The following is a 17,471-nucleotide window of genomic DNA, read 5'->3' as shown; positions in this document are numbered from 1 at the left end:
TTTTTTTGTTAAAAGACTCACCCCGCCCTCTTTTTCTGCCATTTTCTGGCTCTTTGATTGCCTCCCCCTACAAGGGCGTGGGTATTCACAGGTTCTGTGGATTTCCTCAACTGAGTAGAACACGTGCTGACAGCTGTATTGACATTTCCAGAATATAATTTTGAGGTTCACACCAAAAAATTTGCATGGGAAAGAGAGAGAGTGGTTTTGCTCTGCATGAAGAATAAACCACCCAATGGTGGTATTTCAGAGATCACAGAGGACTCCAGTTACAGGTGAGGAACACCTCCTCCCCTTCAACATAATGTGACCCCACTCCCAGGTGGGAGTCCTCGGACAAAGGGCCTCCCCACCTGCCCACTGTGCATTTCAGACGCCACCTCACTTATTCTGTGCTACCGTGGAAGGGAGCCCCTCCTGTGACTCTCTAAATATTCTTATTGTGGGACACTTTTTATTTATTTAAGTATCCAACGCTAACTTCCAGGATGTAGAAGTAACTGTTTAGGGTATGCGGTTCGCTAAGTCTGTGGTTCCTGCACCAGGCAGCAGCCTCAGCATCACCTGAAAAACGTACTAGAAATGCAAGTTCTACCCCCTCCCACTCTCCCAAGACCTACTGGATCAGGTACTCACGGGAGAGAGAAGGAAAGGGAAGACACAACCAGTTTTGAGAACTACTGGCATACAGAAACCGAGTTCCGGACAGATGTGTCTGAGGGAGATGCCTTCTGGAAACAGGGATTCTGAATTTAAAAATAAATAAATAAATAAAATGGAAAGCTTTCAGATAAAGGAAACTACATTTCCAAACAGACAAAGAGTTGAAAGAGGCAAGAGAATGAAAGAGTTCTAGATCTGCTGAATATTTTTTGATGAAAGGGGTTTAACTTGCTGTTCAGCCTGGCATGCACTGTGATGATTTCTAACAAGGACACTTTCCTGATCTCTGTGGCCAATTCTTTCATCTCAGTGCTTCCACTTGGAGCATTTCTGTATATATACAGAGAGAGGAAGCGTGGCAGAGGTATGCGGTTGGAGGTTTTTAATCCTGTGAGAACCCCAAGGATCATCAAAGGAGAGTTATAGAGGCAGAAGGAAACGCAGGAGAGAGGGGTAGAGGAAATGACAGAGAGAAAGGAAGAGTGAGGTTAAAAGGAAAAGAAAATGGGGAAGGAAAATACAAATAGCACCATTAGTTAGGTCTAAATGGAGTTGCGGAGGTTGGTCCTTTGGGTTTTCATCTGATTATTGATCGGTGTCATGAAATGCTCAGTGGACTGATGGCACTTTTGTGCTAATAATGACCATCGCTCTCAAACATGCTGATGCCTAGTGTTTCCACCGCAGCTGCCCTGCAAGGGCTCCCCAGGACCTTGGTGAGGAGGCTGGAACAATACAGGGCACAGGTTCAGTCCCCAGTCTGGCTCACACATACCAAGAATATGAGGCACGTACCTCACAGATCTTTTCCAAGGAAGGGACGAAGAAGTCATCACACACAATGGCCAGCGCATAGAACATGTATATGGCCTGGAAGAGAGGAGATAAAAGGGGTTAAAGTTAGAGCGAGGCAGGGCCAGGAAGATGAGGGTCCAGCCACCTTCCGCTTTGATAATGTCTTCTGTCATCGTGAATTCAACATCTTAAATACCAAGTCTTTGCAATGCCCACAACACTCCCCTGTGACCTGGTCCCAGCTTCCTCTCTGATGTTATCACCTGCTACTCTCCTTTTGCCCACCTCCCTTTCCATGAAACATGCCATGGATTCCTGTCTCACGGCCTTTGCACTTGTTCTTCCCTCTGCCTGGAACACTCTCCCGCAAGATAGCCCACTGGATCACGCCATCACACCCTTCAGGTCCCTGCTCAGATGGCAACCTCTTTCGCCCACTCCCATTTCTCTCTATCTCATTTATCTCTTTGGTTTTTCCCGATATATTATATGTTAAATTAATTCACATATTGTCTGTCTCCTCCACCAGAAGTTCATGAGGATACGATGTCATATAATTAATTTCATGTAATTATTGCCATATCCCCAGCAGTCAGCACAGGGCCTGGTATACAGTAGGTACTCCATAAAGGTATGTGAAATGAGGGAATAAATAAATGAACACTTCCAACTGAACCTCTTTACTCACCAGATCCCTGCAGGAAAGCTTTGCAAACTTGCTTCTGCATTTTGGTCAGCTATGACCAGGGTATCACCTGGAATTCTACCTTCTGGCCAGAAATTGCCTCTCCACTCTATTCAACCCCATGTTTCCTCTCTAACTAATGAAATCTTACTAGGATTTCAGTGTTGATTGACCACTCAACATCCTTCTCCCACTCTTTCCTAAGGACACCCCAGTTTTGTCCAAATATCCACCATGCCGCATGTGGAAGGTGACCCTATCCTTTTCTCCAGGAGTGGATGCTGATTGGTCAATCAGTATGTAGTATTCATTAGCTGTGGCTATTGGTTCAGAGATGAGCACATGACCTAGGCTGGCCCAATTAGAGAGCAGGAAAGGCTTTTAGTTTTTGCCAAAGGGAGCCATTTCTCACCCTCTGTTGCTGGTTGTGGAGGAGGAAGCTGGGAGCCCTCATTGCCGCTGACAGTCATATTGAAGGAATCTGACTTGAGAGAAAGTTGACCCTGAGTCAAAAAAAAACCTAAGCCCTTGATAACATCCCTGAGCCCTTGATCAAGTGCCCACCCTGCCTCTTGACTTCATAACATACCATGAACACTGTTGAGGCCAGTTTGATTTAGAACATCTCTGTTACTTGCTTCTCAAAGCATCTAATAGGTGTGGTTCAAGTTCCAGCAACCTCAGCAGTGACATTGCGTTCATTTATTGACCTCCCAGTCTCTTTTCCTTTTGAGAAGTGCTCCTCAGGATGGGAGTCATACATCCTCTCCAACTCACACAGGGCGCAGACATGACCCAGGATAGCCATAGATCATCCATGCCCTGTCACACAGTGGAGAGTCAAGGACAGGTCTGTAAGGGGCCAAGCAGAGATAAATGGAGAAGCTGAGGGAGAGACACCCTCTTTTTATGGATATAAACACCCCACATCTGGAGCTGCTAGAGGCAGCTGTCATATAGAGAAAACTTGCCTGAGAAGAATGCTGCTCTCACAGTGAGAAGCCGACCCAAGAGATGGGATAGGCACATGCACGCACACACACAGGCACACACACATCCCAAATGACACCATGTGACCCCTGACCCCAGCTCCAGTCTAAAATCAAAGTGGACTTTCCAATTTCATGAGCCAATAATAGGCCTTTTACACTTAAGCAATTTTAAGTTTCTGTCACTTGCAACCGTCCTTCATGAAGCCTTCTGTGGCAACCCAAGCATGAAATGATCTCTCTTGCCTTTGACTCTTGGCAGTTGCACTAATGTACCCCCAGGGTCCCTGCTTTGCATGAGCTTGTTTGCTTTTTCACATATATGTTTGGTCTCTTCCACGAGATTGTAAGATTCTAAAGTATACCTTAATGCTAGATCCTGTGGAAATATCAGACAAATGCACAAAGACATATGCACTAGTATTTTCATTCCACAATTGCTGGCTACAATAAGTTATCAAACTTAGCAAAATATACCTTGGGGAATGGGTTGTATAAACTGTGGTTCATCATTCAATAAGACGTCCTTAAAAGGGATTGTGTAAATCCAATATGAAGTGACAAGGAAAGGCATTCACAATACATTGCTAAATGAAAAACAGCATTACAATCTCTTTTTTATTACATAATCTATGTATATGTGTACATACACACATTATATATTTGCATATAAGAGTTTGTAAAGCCATTAATCAAAATAGTGGCTACATTTCTCTCTCAGTTGGTGTGACTCTATCTGTATTTTATTATCCCTATCAATATTTTCACTCTGAAATAGTATTTCTTCTGTAACTTTTGTAGGTGATGGGAGATTTTAGAGATAAGAACTCTGTCTTATGCTGCTTTAATTTCTGAGGAACCTGGGATGCTTGGCATGGAGAAAAAATCTCAAAAATAACTCATTAATAGATCCATTCATAATCTGTACAAAATTATTTGCCAATGGGCTTTTTATTGAAAACGTCAATTAAGAATAATTCTTGCTGTATTTTGTAGCCTGGGAAAAATCGGAAAATACATTCCCAAATTGCAATGGACTCAAACCCTCTTTTGCTGTATGACTTGGCTGATTCAATGATATGCAAGTTTGAAGATTAGCTTTGAAAGGACACTCACATTCGGTAATCAGGATACAGAATTGCACATCTGTGGATTAATCAAGATCTAAATAAGCTGTCCATAGCTGACATATTCAACTCACTGAAACAGCCAACACTGCCTAGAAGTCCATAAACCATCTCACCAAGAATATGTTCCAGTATTACGTATTGATCTGGTTTTGTGGCAAGAAGTTCCATCTAAAACACTTGTTATATCCATGCTTGGAGGGGGGTGAGAAATGAGATCTGCCAAGCACTCAGGACTTTTGAGGATAGTGACTGTCGAAAGCTGTGTGAGTTCTCATGAGCTGGGCAGCATGAGGTGGGGATGCTCACTGTTAACCAGATGCCCTTTGACATAGCACCTCTGGGCACCCAGAGAGGCCTGGAAGGCGATAAACCCTTGCCAGCTGCAGAGCCCTTCCTGGCACCTGAGGGTGGGCCTGCCACTCTGGCTACAAAACACTCTGCTCTAACTCTCTCTCATCTTACCCACCGGAAAACAGGTTCCTGCAGCACAAGCAAAGAGAACAAAGGAAGAAAATGTAGGTTCAAAGTCAAATTTTAAGATGCAGAAAACCTACTAGTTGATGGTACTATGAATACAACTAGCACAAATAGCTTTAATAGAGTAAGGCATCTTTAGGTTACTTTGACCATTCTTTTGTTTTCAAAGGATATATTAATATCATTGACAATAATAATAATAATCACATTTGCCACTGTTTGTTGAGACAGGAATTCCAGGCATGCTCCAGGTTTATTACCCGGACTTTCTCAGTTCTTCTAAATCTTGTATGAGGCAGGGAGTTACTGGTTGCATTTCCCAGACGATGCAGAGCGTGTAGGAACTTGCCCAAGTACACATGGCCAGCAAACGGCAGGGCTTAAATTTGACCCCAGGACTCCCTCCAAGCCTTCCCGCAGAGCCCAGCTATTTCCCTGTATAAAGATCATTTTTGGTTCACCACCCCATCTCCACTTTTTCTGATGTTCAGCTCATCTACTAGTGAGCTGTCTTCTCCAACTGCAGACAGCAAGGGATATTTTTAGAATTCCAGCCATCCACTTTTTGGGGCTGCCTGTCAGAGTCATTGAAGTTCTTTATCAATATTATTATTTTTACCAGATGCACCACAAAATATGAGACAGATTTGAACTCTCGAAAATGCTTGGGCTGGCCCAACACCCTGAGGCAGCCCAAACATGCTGTAACTCACCCTGGAACCCAAGCCCATGGCTTGGCTACAGCAGCCGGTACAAGTGAATGTGGGGTGCCTTCTGGAAACAATGAATGATGGGCATCTAGAGAAGATGGGGGGTCTTTTGGAATTTCATCTTTACTCTCATGACCACAAGGCTTCTCTTACCAGGGAATTTTTCAGAACCCTCTGAGTGGGAATCTGCTTTGGCATTGATCGTGTGTAGCCTGGACTGTGAGCCGTGTTTTATGTTCATGTCTCTGGACTCCCTTTTGTTTTATGTTCATGTATCTGGCCTCCCTTCTACTGAGGGTAGCATCTGTGTCCTCACATATTAATATCCACCCCACCCAAGCGTGGGCTCTCTCTATATGAAGTGATGGATCCCAAGGAGGGTAGTGTTCATGGAGTAGCTGGCGTTGCCTTTTTTTTTTTTTTTTTTTTTTGAGAGTGTCTCACTCTGTCACCCAGGCTGGAGTATAGTGACGCATTGCACTCATGGTTCACTGCAGCCTTGTTCCACTAGACTCAAGAAATCCTCCTACCTCAGCCGCCTGAGTAGCTGGGACTACAGGTGCATGCCACCATGCACGGCTTTTTTTTTTTTTTGTATTTTTTTTTAAGAGTCAGAGTTTCACCATGTTGCCCAGGCTGGTCTCAAACTCCTGAGCTCAAGTGATTCACCCACTTGGGCCTCCCAAAGTGCTGGGATTGCAGCTGTGAGCCACCGCACCTGGCCTGGTGTAATCTAGCAAGGGAAATGCCCAAGTAGCACGGACAGGGTACAAGCAGTTGCTAAAAGCAACACAGCCTGGAGCCTTGGAGGAAGCCCGGGGCATGGTGTGGGATCTCCCATCAGGTCCTAGACTTGAAACTTCCAAGCTGTGTGACTTTGTGTGACTCTTCTTACCTTGCTTACCCTTCAACATGGGCCTCATCACTGCATGCTCCCTGGTGCTTATAAGGCTGTTGTGAGAAGTAAATGAAAAGCAATGAGCAAAGGGGCTTAGACATAGCACAGCCCTTCATGCACTGCCATTGTCGTGGCACCAATAAGGATGCCATGAGAACATGCCCAAGCTAGCCTGCTGGAGGAAAAGAGACACGGCAAGCAGCTAATCCCTAGACGTGGGTGAGCCCAAATGAGACAGGCCCCGCCCAGCCCAAGTTCAACAGTTCAGCTGAACCAGAAAAACCCATGAACCAATGAATTGTTTATTGTATGTCACTGAAGTTGTGAGGCCTTTTGTTACGCAGCATTATTGAGGCAATCAGTATGTTGATAGTGTCCTTTGATGTACAGGTAACAGATACAGACCAGATAATTAAAAGAGCCACAGTGAAAAAAACAATATTGAGTAACTTCCAAGAAGCAGACTTGAAAAATTCCTAACAGACAAAATGACAAGGTAGAACTTTCAGGGATAGCTCCACTCAGCTGAAATAATATTTATATGTTTAAAGCATACACTATTCAGAGGCCACCAAGGAAAATGATGATTCTATTCTGAGGCAGACCTGCCTTAGGATTTGAAGAGTTATTTATTTATTAATTCAACAACATTGTGTGCAGCACCAACTCAAAGCCAGATGCACTGTTTGGTGGGAAGGGTCTAAGATTTAATAAGTTACTGTCCTTCAACAAAGAAGAATGGCCTGAGGTCCAGTTGGAAGTACCCAACATAAGAAGTTCACCTTAACTCAGTGTGGAGATCTTAGGATAGAGTTCTGTAATGTCGCAGATGCTGTTGGTGGCCTATTCATAGTTATTAAACCTTTAATTTTGCAAACACAACTTCCATTTTGTTCTGAGTAACGATATGCTCAACTCTTCTGGCCTTCTTGGATCTAGTCATGGCCATGTGACACAGTTTTGGCCAATGAGAAGAAAGCACACATTCAGCTAAAGTCACCCTATCTTCCAGCCTGCAACTTGGATGTGATGTCTGGAATGGCAGCAGCCATTTATGACTATGAGATAACAAGCCTGAGGATACACACCAACATGTTGAGGGCAGCAGGGCGCTGAGGATACCATGCACCATCTGGACTCATGCCTGAAATCAGCTTCTTCCGTATTTCTAACTATGTGAGAAAATGACTTCCTTACTTGCTTCACTCACCATTAGCCGGGCGCTCTGTACTTGAAGCCATGTGCTTCCCTAACTGATGTGGGCCACAAAAGATATGCTGGGTAGAGGTAGTGCAAGGAGAAGATAGAGGAAGTGGCTGTTGACCCAGGATTCTGAGAAATAATTAGTACCTCATCAGGTAATTTCAAAGGTTGATTGGGACTAATAAAACTAAAGAACTTTGTCTACAGTGGTTAAACGGAAAAACACCTAAGATAACAGGAAATCATCATGGCCCATGCCATAATAGAGGTGAGCAGGCTCTAGCTGGAATGTTGATCTACATAAGGGCTTCTGAATACTGAGGGCAAATGTATTTGAATAGCAGGACTTTAACCCTGCTGTTTTATGTTGCATCGACAGTCAGCGGTTTTCACAAACAATTTCTTTTTACTACATCATCTGCACTCCTGTCTCTCTGTCTTTAATTTCAGTGAAGGTGTTGAGGAGAAGCAATTTTTAGGGAAGCACTACAGAACTGTGGCCTTGGTGGAAATTGTTCTAAATCTTAAATCTCCCAGGGAACATGGCTGGAATCATCATAATAAAATCTTCCTTTTCCTCCTCTTTTTCATAGTTTCAAGTGATCACATATAATTAAGCTTGGAAGAGAAAAGTTACTTTTTAAAAATTTATTTTCCCTGATCACAGGCTCTGTATCTAATAGCCCCATGAGGACAAGGTGGAACTGACCATGGGTCTGCTGTAGGGTGCTGCTACCAGTGTGGATATCATTGTTCTGGAACCATTCATTGATTCTAGTCACTAGAGAGAAATGCTCAGTCTCACAGTCCAGGTTCTGAACAAGAGGATTTGGGGTGGGAGTTTGCAGGGAAGAGGAATGTAGCAGAAGGCTGTTGGTGCCCCTTCCCTTCACCATATTCTTCAGGCCGCATTAATTTAGAAAGCTCCATTGACTTTCAAAGACCAGAGTATTCCTCAATTTGTTTGAAGACTTTTGATTTAACCACACGAAGAAGTCAAGAAATGCTTGAAAATTAACACCCATGGGAGCCCTCAAATGTTGAGAGTTGGCATATCAGTACCCGTGACTGGGCTAACTCTATGCTGTCTCCAGAGTTTCCCAGCTGAATTAAGTTTCAGGTGCCCAGAATATTATGTTGCATTGCTGGCTTGGTTATGGACCTAGTTTTTTTTTTCTTTTTTTCTTTTTTTAGAGATGGGGTCATGCTCTGTTGCCCAGCCTGGAGTGCAGTGGCATGATCATAACTTACTGTAGCCTCAAACTCCTGGGCTCAAGGGATCCTTCCACTTCAGCCTCCTGAGTAGCTGGGGCTACAGGCATGCTTTGCTAATTTTTTTTTACACAACATTTTTAGAGGTGGGGGGCTCCTCCCTATGTTGCCAAGGCTGGTCTTGAATTCCTGGGCTCAAGCGATCCTCCCCTCTAAGCCTTCTGAGTTGCTGGGATTAGAGGCGTGAGCCACTGCACCTGGTTCAGGTCATGTACCTTTTATTAGTAGCTTTCACTTTCCTGTCTCACTTCCTATTCCCCTACTGATGTTTTCTTCCTCTTTTCCAATATCACTTACATTTAAATCCTTGTCTCAGGGTCTGCTTCTGAGAGAGCCCACAGTAAAACAAGAGGGAAGTGAGTTAAGGAAGATTGCGAAGGGAATGAAATAAAATTTTAAATCACAATGGGCCACTCTCAGAAACAACTGCCTTCCTAATGTATACGGGACCCTCTCCTGAGTCCCACTCTATGGTTATTTAGTCATTTGGCATTGGGAAAGTCTTTGGGAGCCATTACCAGCTGAATTAGTTATCTTGCAGGGGCTCAAATTCCAAGGGAAATGAGCATATGTGAATGTACCTGCACCATTAACATAAATCCTTGGATTATTTTACTTTAAAGGAGTTTAAGGTGCCCAGATGTGTCCTTGGCCATTTAGTGTTCTTCAAGGTCACCATACTGGGGTCCCTGTTTTGGAGTCTTGGGAATGAGAGGTTTGCCATCTCTGGAGAAATGTTTCAGCAGGAAAAGATTCTTTCACTTTCCCCCCTTGGTTCTCCTTCCTTTTCTCCTCTCTCTCCCTCTTCCTCATTGAAGATGCCTTTTTCACAGTGTCCGCTTGCTGAGATATTGACTCCTGTGTTACTGAGGAAGTCATTTATTTCTTTTGGTTGTCAGTTTCTCGGGTGACCTTTGCTGCTTCCCCCTCAAAACCCACTGAAGGAAGGCTCTGGGAACAAGGTTTGTGCAGCTAGGCTGATGCTGATGTACCCCCTACAGGGCTATACTGTGAGTCCAGTACACACCTTCTCCATTTACCTCCCCACCTGAAGCAGGGGACAATGGGCCTCATCTAGCCTCACAAGTGGGAACCTGGGGCACAGAGAAGCCCAGCAGCTCAGGCCACATGACTAGTAAGTGATAGAGGCAGGATTTGAACCCAGGTGACCCACTGGGTTCAAATCCTGACCACCACACCACACCATACCACATAGCATTCCAGGAAGAGGACAGCCTACTTTCTATTTGAGGAACGTCTACAGCTCTAACCTCCATCAGGCCTCAAATCCCCTTCTATGGAGACTGAGGCTCTTACCCTGGGGTCCATAAGCCCCTCTATCCTCCAAAGAGCACTCAGAAAGGATTTGTGAGTTTGCTAAGGATGCGAACAAATTACGTCTTTGTTCTCACTAACCTGTAATTGGAATTCAGCACTTCCTTCCACTATGAATACAGGCAATATGCCACAATAATACTGGCAAAACCTGGGAATATGTCCCCAGCAGAAGTCACAGATCTTTCATATCACATTACTCATGTTTCAGAGTATCTATCAAACTATCATTTGTGTTCATCATTACTTCAAAAATAAGTAGCTATGAGACCTAATGCTAGATCTTCTATCTAATGTATTAACAAAGTATCCTATGTTACCATATCACTTTATTTATCCCAGAGTCACCAGGAAATGCAGATAAAATGGGGGTCCCTAGCATCACTCCAGAGGATCCATTTAGCAATCTGGGTTGGGCCCAGGGATCTCCATTTCTAACCAGCACCAGGTGGTGCATGGGATCACACTGGGGACATTCTTGGACATTTCCTGGTCTGTTTCCATAAAACTCATTGAGAAGGGGTCAATGATATGGTTTGGCTCTGTGTCCCCACCCAAATCTCATGTTGAAGTGTGATCCTGAATGTTGGAGGAGGGGCCTGGTGGGAGGTGATTGAATCACAGGGGCAGCTTCTCCAATGCTATTCTTCTGAAAGAGTTCTCCCAAGATCTGCTTGTTAAAAATTGTGTAACACTTCCCCCTGCTCTCTCTCCTGTTGGCCATGTGAAGATGTGCCTGATTCCCCTTCACCTTCTGCCATGATTGTAAGTTTCCTGAGGTCTCCCCAGAAGCAGAAGCCTGTACAACCTGCAGAACTGTGAGCCAATTAAACCTCCTTTCTTTATAAATTTCCCAGTGACAGGTAGGTCTTTATAGCAGTGTGAGAACAGACTAATACATCCAGAATAGTGGGGAGGTCTAGTGTACCTGTCAGGGTCTGGGCAGAAAGCAGAAGACAATTCAAAAGTGTTTGACCAAAGAGAACTCCTTTCTGACTGAAGAGAATTTAATGAAGGACTTATTTGCAGCAGTGCAGTCAGGATTAGGGGAACCAGCAAAGATGGCGGAGACCCCCAGAGCCTAGCAACAATGGGAACCTTTGGCCTGAAGGTGCAAGAGGACATGGAGTTGCTGCAGCCTGGTAAGTGTGGGGAAGGGGGTTAAGAGCACGTAGATGATCACAGGAGTGGAGGGAAGCAGCTGCTGCCAGACCCTGGAGAGCCAGGAGGGAGCAAAAAGAAGTGCCAGGGCCTCTTATTCCTCCTGCCCTCCCCTCTCCTGTCGCAGCTTCCCATCAATTGAGGTGAAAGCTAGAGGTGTGGGAGCCCTGGGGCTAAGTCCTTAGAGCCTGATCTCCCTGTCCAGAGCAGGGCAGAGAAGAATGGAAAATGGGAGAGAGGTTGGAGCAGAGAATAACTACCCAGGAAGCTTGAGAAAGGATGGAAAGGAAACGGGAGGCACAGGTGGGACAGGAGGGCCACAGGAGTGGAAGGATGAGGAAAGGGACATGAAGAAGTCCTTAAGTCTAACTCAACAAAAAGACATCAGGCCTTTATCACTTCCTTGCCTTCACTGCCGATTTACTAAGGCCCTCAAATAAGTACATACATGATGAAATCATTGTACAAAACAACTACGTGCAAAGCATCAAGACACAGGAAACATAAAAATACAAGTAGTGTGTCAAGAGGAAGAAACAGAAGAACACTGATACGACATCTTGCACTTTACATCCCATGTGGATTTTTGCCACCCAGAAGTGCTGGGGGCTGGCCAGAGAAGGGCAGATCCATTACAGCTGGGCAGGTCTGACCTCCCACAGGGGTTCCCTGACCCACTCTTTCTTGGGTTCCTGAGCTGGACTGCTTCCTGGGATTTGTGAACCATTTCCATTTCTAAGTCAGCCTATGTATTGGTTTTCTTAAGTAAGACAGAGGAGAGCAAACCTAATTGGGGAACGGGAAGGACCAATATCTCTGGGAGGGCCTGCATCACTAAAAAAGCCTCCGTATATCTCTCCGTCTATTTTAGTCACTGTTCATATATACGTAGTATATACTGGATGTATCAACATATACAAATATTATACATATTCCCACATATCTATTACTTTGGATTAAATGTTTTAAACTATTTTTATTGTGGTAAAATAGGCATAACATAATTTACCATTGTAATAATTTTTAAATCTACAGTTCAGTGGTGCATTCATACCATGAAACCATCATCACCATCCATCTTCAGAGCTTTTTTCATTTTCCCAGATTGAAACTCGGTCCTTATTAAACAATAACTCCCCATTTCCCCTTCTCCTTAGTCTCTGGTAACCATCATTTTCCTTTCTATGAATTTGACTGTGCTAGGTACTTCATACAAGTAAAATCATATGATATTTCCTCTTTTGGGATAGGCTTATTTCACCTAGCATAATATATTCAAGGTTCATCCCTGTTGCAGCATGTGTTAGAATTTCCCTCCTTTATAAGGCTGAATAATATTCTATTATATATCTATACCAAATGTGCTTATCCATTTATCTGTCTACGGATGGTCTGTTTCCACCTTTTAGCTATTGTGAATGATGCAATATTCTTTGAGTCCCTGATTTCAATTCTTTCGGGTATAATCCCAGAAGTGGAATTGCTGGATCATATGGAATTCTGTTTTTAATCATTTGAGAAACTGCCATACTATTTTCCACAGCAGCTGCACCATTTTACATTCCTAACTATAGTGTCAATGGGTTCCAATTTCTCCACATCCTTGCCAACACCAATTATTTTCTGATATTTTGATAGTAGTCATCTTAATGGGTGTGAAGTGGTATCTCACTGTGGTTTTAAACTGCATTTCCCTAATGATTAGTGATTTTGAGCATCTTTTTATATATTTATTGGCTATTTATAGATCATTTTTGCAGAAAAGTCTATTCAAGTCCTTTGCCCATTTTGAAATCAAGTTGTTTGCTTTTTGGTTGTTGACTTGTAAGGGCTCTTTATATATTCTGGATATTAACCCCTTATCAGATACATGATTTGCAAATATTTTCTCCCATTCTGTGAGTTGCCTTTTCACTCTATTGACTGTGTCCTTTGATGGACAAAAATTTTAATTTTTGATGTATTTCAATTTATTTTTTCAGCCACTCTAATGCGTGTGTGATGATCCATATATCTATTTTTCTGCTGCAAAGAGAAGGTGATTGAGACATGGTTTTGGAGTTGGTTAAAAGTTTATTTTTTTCTTTTCAACTTTTAGGTTTCAGGGATAGATGTGTGGGTTGTTACATGGGTAACATGTTGCAGGAGTTTGCTGTATAGACCATTTAGTCACCAAGACAATAAGCATAGTACCTGATAGGTAGTTTCTCAATCCTCACCTTCCTCCCTCCCCCTACCCTCAAGCAGGCCCCAGTGTCTGTTGTTCCCAGCTTTGTGTCCATGTGTACTCCATGTTTAACTCCCACTTATAAATGAGAATATGCAGTATTTGACTTTCTGTTTATTAATTTGCTCCAGCTCCATCTATGTTGCTACAAAGGACGTGACCTCATTCTTTTTTATGGCTGTGTAGAATTCCATTGTGCATATGTACCACATTTTAAAAAATCTAGTCTACTGTTGATGGACATTTAAGTTGATTCCATGTCTTTGCTTTTTGTGAATAGTGCTGCCTGCAATGTCTTTATGGTAGGACGATTTATATTCTTTTGGATGATTTGTAAAATATTCTATATACTGGGTATATACCCAGTAATAGGATTGCTAGGTCAAATGATAAATTCTGTTTTGAGTTCTTGAGAAACCTCCAAATGGCTTTCCACCGTGGCTGAACTAATTTACATTCCCAGCAGCAATGTATAAGCATTCTCTTTTCTTCTCAACCTTGTCAGCAACTATTATTTTTTGACTTTTTAATAATAGCCATTCTGTCTGGTGTGAGATGGCATCTAATTGTGGTCTTAATTTGCATTTCCCTAATGATTAGTGATGTTGAGCATTTTTCATGTGCTTGTTGGCTGTGTTTTTATGTCTTTAAGAAAGTTCATTTTTGAAAAAGTGAAATCCCCTCTCACTGCCATCCTCCTGAAGCCCTGCTGCCAAGTATGATGGAGAAGCAGAAATGTTCCCTGGTTTTCCTGGCAACCCTCCCCTGGCAAGCGCACACATACTCTGTGAAGCATGATTCTAGAGGAAGACGCCTTCCTGGTTTGAGTCCATTAATTATTTTCCAAGGAAGGGCCTCTCTTGTAGCATAAGGAATGTTAATTCCTCCTACATCTATATGGGTTTCCTTCCTTTTCAAAGTATTACCCAGTAGAAGTCTTCATTTGGTTTATACAAGAACAGGCACAGATGATTGAGGTTCTTTATTCCCATTCTGTGGTTGAGGGAAAGAATGACAGGCACAGGGTGGAGGCAGTGAGCAATGAGAAGTATGGGAGTCCCTGGTGTTGTCAGAGGCTACTGCCTGGGCCATGACCTCAGCTGCCCATAGGAAACAGCAGGGTGTGGGAATGTAGAAATGAATGAGGTAGGGCCCACTGCTCGCTAAACGGTGGAGGCCCATCTTTGACTCAGCCAGTTGTTGCAAGAGAATATGTGTTTGGTGTGGGCAAAGCTTCTGATTCTTCAAGAAAAGCTGCAAAGCTGGGCTTCTAGATACAATCTCTTGATTTTGAGTAATGGACACTAAGTAGCCACTCTGTTCTCAGATCCTTCTCCCTTGCTGCTGCTGCCTCTGTGCCAGGCACACTGGCCTCCTGGCTGTTGCTTGAATGATCTTGGGACAGTTTAGTTTACTTTTGTATCCTTAGTTCCAGAGCAGTACCTGGTACTCTTTCTGGAATTTGAATGAATAAATGAGTGAATGAGCTTTCAGTGGAGCAAGCCCTGGGCTCAGTGCTTGATACGCATTAGCTCATTTCATCTTCCCAATAACCAACATACAGAAGTTGGGCCTACTGAATCTGTGATTCACAGATGAGTAAACTTACATTTGGAGGAAATAAGAAAGATGCCTGATTTACAGAGTCAGCATTCATCCAAATTTAGTGCCACATGACTTCAAAGTCCCTCATCTGAATCACACAGCCTCCACTATCAGTAGACTCCAGGCACTGAAGATGCAGAATTCCCTACCTGTCTGGTCACCATCCCATTCATTCATTTAAAGGTGCCATTTAGTGTAAGAGGGAAATTGGCTTTCAGTTTATAGGAATCAATACAAGGAAAAAGGCTCTGAGGTCTTGATTGGGCTCCTCGGAAGTAGACCCTCAGATAAGAATCCATATGCAATGGGAGACCAATAAGGTGGTGACAAAGGCAAGACAAGGAAGAAGCAGCAGCCAATGAGGGGTGTGATGCCAGGTGACACCTCAGCCTTAGTCTCACCCTGCACAGAACGTGGATTGCACCATAGAACTTGTCTCACCTTGAGGCAAAGCAGCTGGAGTTTCCTACTACTATAGCAATCAGTCATTGATTATTGATCCCCCTGAGAATGCAAATTCCCAGGTGCTTCCCACTCTCAGCGCATCCAGGTGAAGTGGCTCCCGTAGCCTAAGGTAGTTCATTGAAGGTTGTAGGGGTGAAGCATTAGTAGCAAAGCACACAGAGCTGCTGGATAGACACACAAACAAGTAAAGAGAATTCATGTGGATCTATTGGAACCCCAACATGTCTTCTACATATGTAAGTGGAGCCTTTGAAATTAAAGCTAACTCTAGAGTTACTCACTGGATTCCACATATGCACAGAGGAGGGACACCTAACCTAGGTTTTAGAGAGTGAGAGGATGGAGGCCGGGTGTGTTGGCACACGATGTAATCCCAGCACTTTGGAAGGCTGAGGAGGGTGGATCACCTGAGGTCAGGAGTTCAAGACTAGCCTGGCCAACATGATGAAACCCCATCTCCACTAAAACACAAAAATTAGCCGGGCAGTGTGGCGCATGCCTGTAACACCAGCTACTTGGGAGGCTGAGACAGGAGAATTGCTTGAACCCGGGAGGCAAAGGTTGCAGTGAGCTGAGAGTGAGAGGATAATATGGTAGGATTATCTGTAAGAACTGATACTTACATAACATCTGAGAAGATGAACAGGCATTAGCCAAGCAAAGTAGTTAAGAAGGAAGTGGCAAGGGAACAGAATGAGTAAGAGCATGGTGTCAAAAATTAATGCGGTTTATCTTGAAAACTACAAATTATTCACTGTTGCTAGTATGTAGATTGTGCATGAAGGAGTACAAACAGATGAGACTGGAGGAACAGGTAAAGTTCATTCCGGGAAGGACCACGCTATTTGGATGCATAAGTTCAGGTTGTCTGTCTTGAACAGGAATCACTGCTGACTCCACTAGATGAATCTTATCTGATGGTGATAATGAATGAGATTTTGATAGTAGTGGTGATGATGATGGTGATGATAGTGATTGTGATGTGATGATGGTGGGGACAATGATGATGATGATGATGATGGTAATGGTGATGAGGAGGAGATGGTGATGATGATGACAAAGATGTTGGTGATGATGATAGTGATGATGGTGGTATTGATGATGGGACTTCAATCCTGTTTGTGTGACCCCAATCCAAGCCAGAACCCATGGGTTTAACCCTGATTGCTTTCAGCAATATGAGAGGAAGCTCAGAATGCCCGTGACCTCTCCTGGTTCATCAGATTCTTTCTTCCCTTTTATCCTCTCCCACTTTTCAATGATACTCCCTCCCCACTACTCCTCTAAACCCCAGTGGCATACCCTGTGGGAGCTCTGCTGATCCCAGGTAAAGACTGTCTGGCTAGAGGCCCTGTTTGCCAACACTGGGATCTTCCTCTTCAGGCTTACTTGAGAAGTGAGAATAATGACTTCTATCTAGGTATCTATTGTAAATACCAGATCATTTAAATTTTCTAGAGGCCTTTTAAATTTCAAAACTCATTCAACTGTCTACAAGATGATAGAGTTCTTTACTTCAAGGTTCGTAAGAAACCTACTTCTTGCCTAAAGGTTCTTATTAGTAACCTGAGCCTTTCTGAGGGTTATCACAATAAGGTAGGAATTTTCGTGCCAGAGTTAGAGCAATGTTTATTGCCCAACATTGTGCTTTTAAAAGATACAAGACTGGTTAAATTTATCAAGATTTTTGCGTTCTTGCCTTTCTGTCACTTTCTTGTTCTCTCTGCAAACTCAGACTCGGGAGCTGATGGACATTGCCGCTACCAGATAACATCAGACAGTGGAACTGCTGGCCAATCAAGGGCAAGCAACCACGACTTCCAAAAACAGAATAGGTCTGGGACACGGGACGCCAG

The 17,471-nt window shown here is 43.5% G+C and overlaps 1 protein-coding gene across 6 annotated transcripts in view; it reads right to left on the bottom strand.

Moving 5' to 3' along the window:
• Positions 1–17,471, bottom strand: part of LOC105486812 (solute carrier family 24 member 3) — a 506,030-nt gene that overhangs the window by 142,541 nt on the left and 346,018 nt on the right. For all 6 annotated transcript variants that reach the window (XM_011749881.2, XM_071079731.1, XM_071079733.1 and 3 more), the window contains exon 4: positions 1,459–1,533. In XM_011749881.2, the coding sequence (XP_011748183.1) occupies positions 1,459–1,533 (75 nt within the window). The remainder of the gene's footprint in view (positions 1–1,458; positions 1,534–17,471) is intronic.

The sequence above is a fragment of the Macaca nemestrina genome, chromosome 15, assembly GCF_043159975.1.
Source record: "Macaca nemestrina isolate mMacNem1 chromosome 15, mMacNem.hap1, whole genome shotgun sequence".
Taxonomy (NCBI): domain Eukaryota; kingdom Metazoa; phylum Chordata; class Mammalia; order Primates; family Cercopithecidae; genus Macaca; species Macaca nemestrina.
Note: the sequence above shows the minus strand (reverse complement) of the source record. Positions and strands in the feature narration are given on the sequence as shown.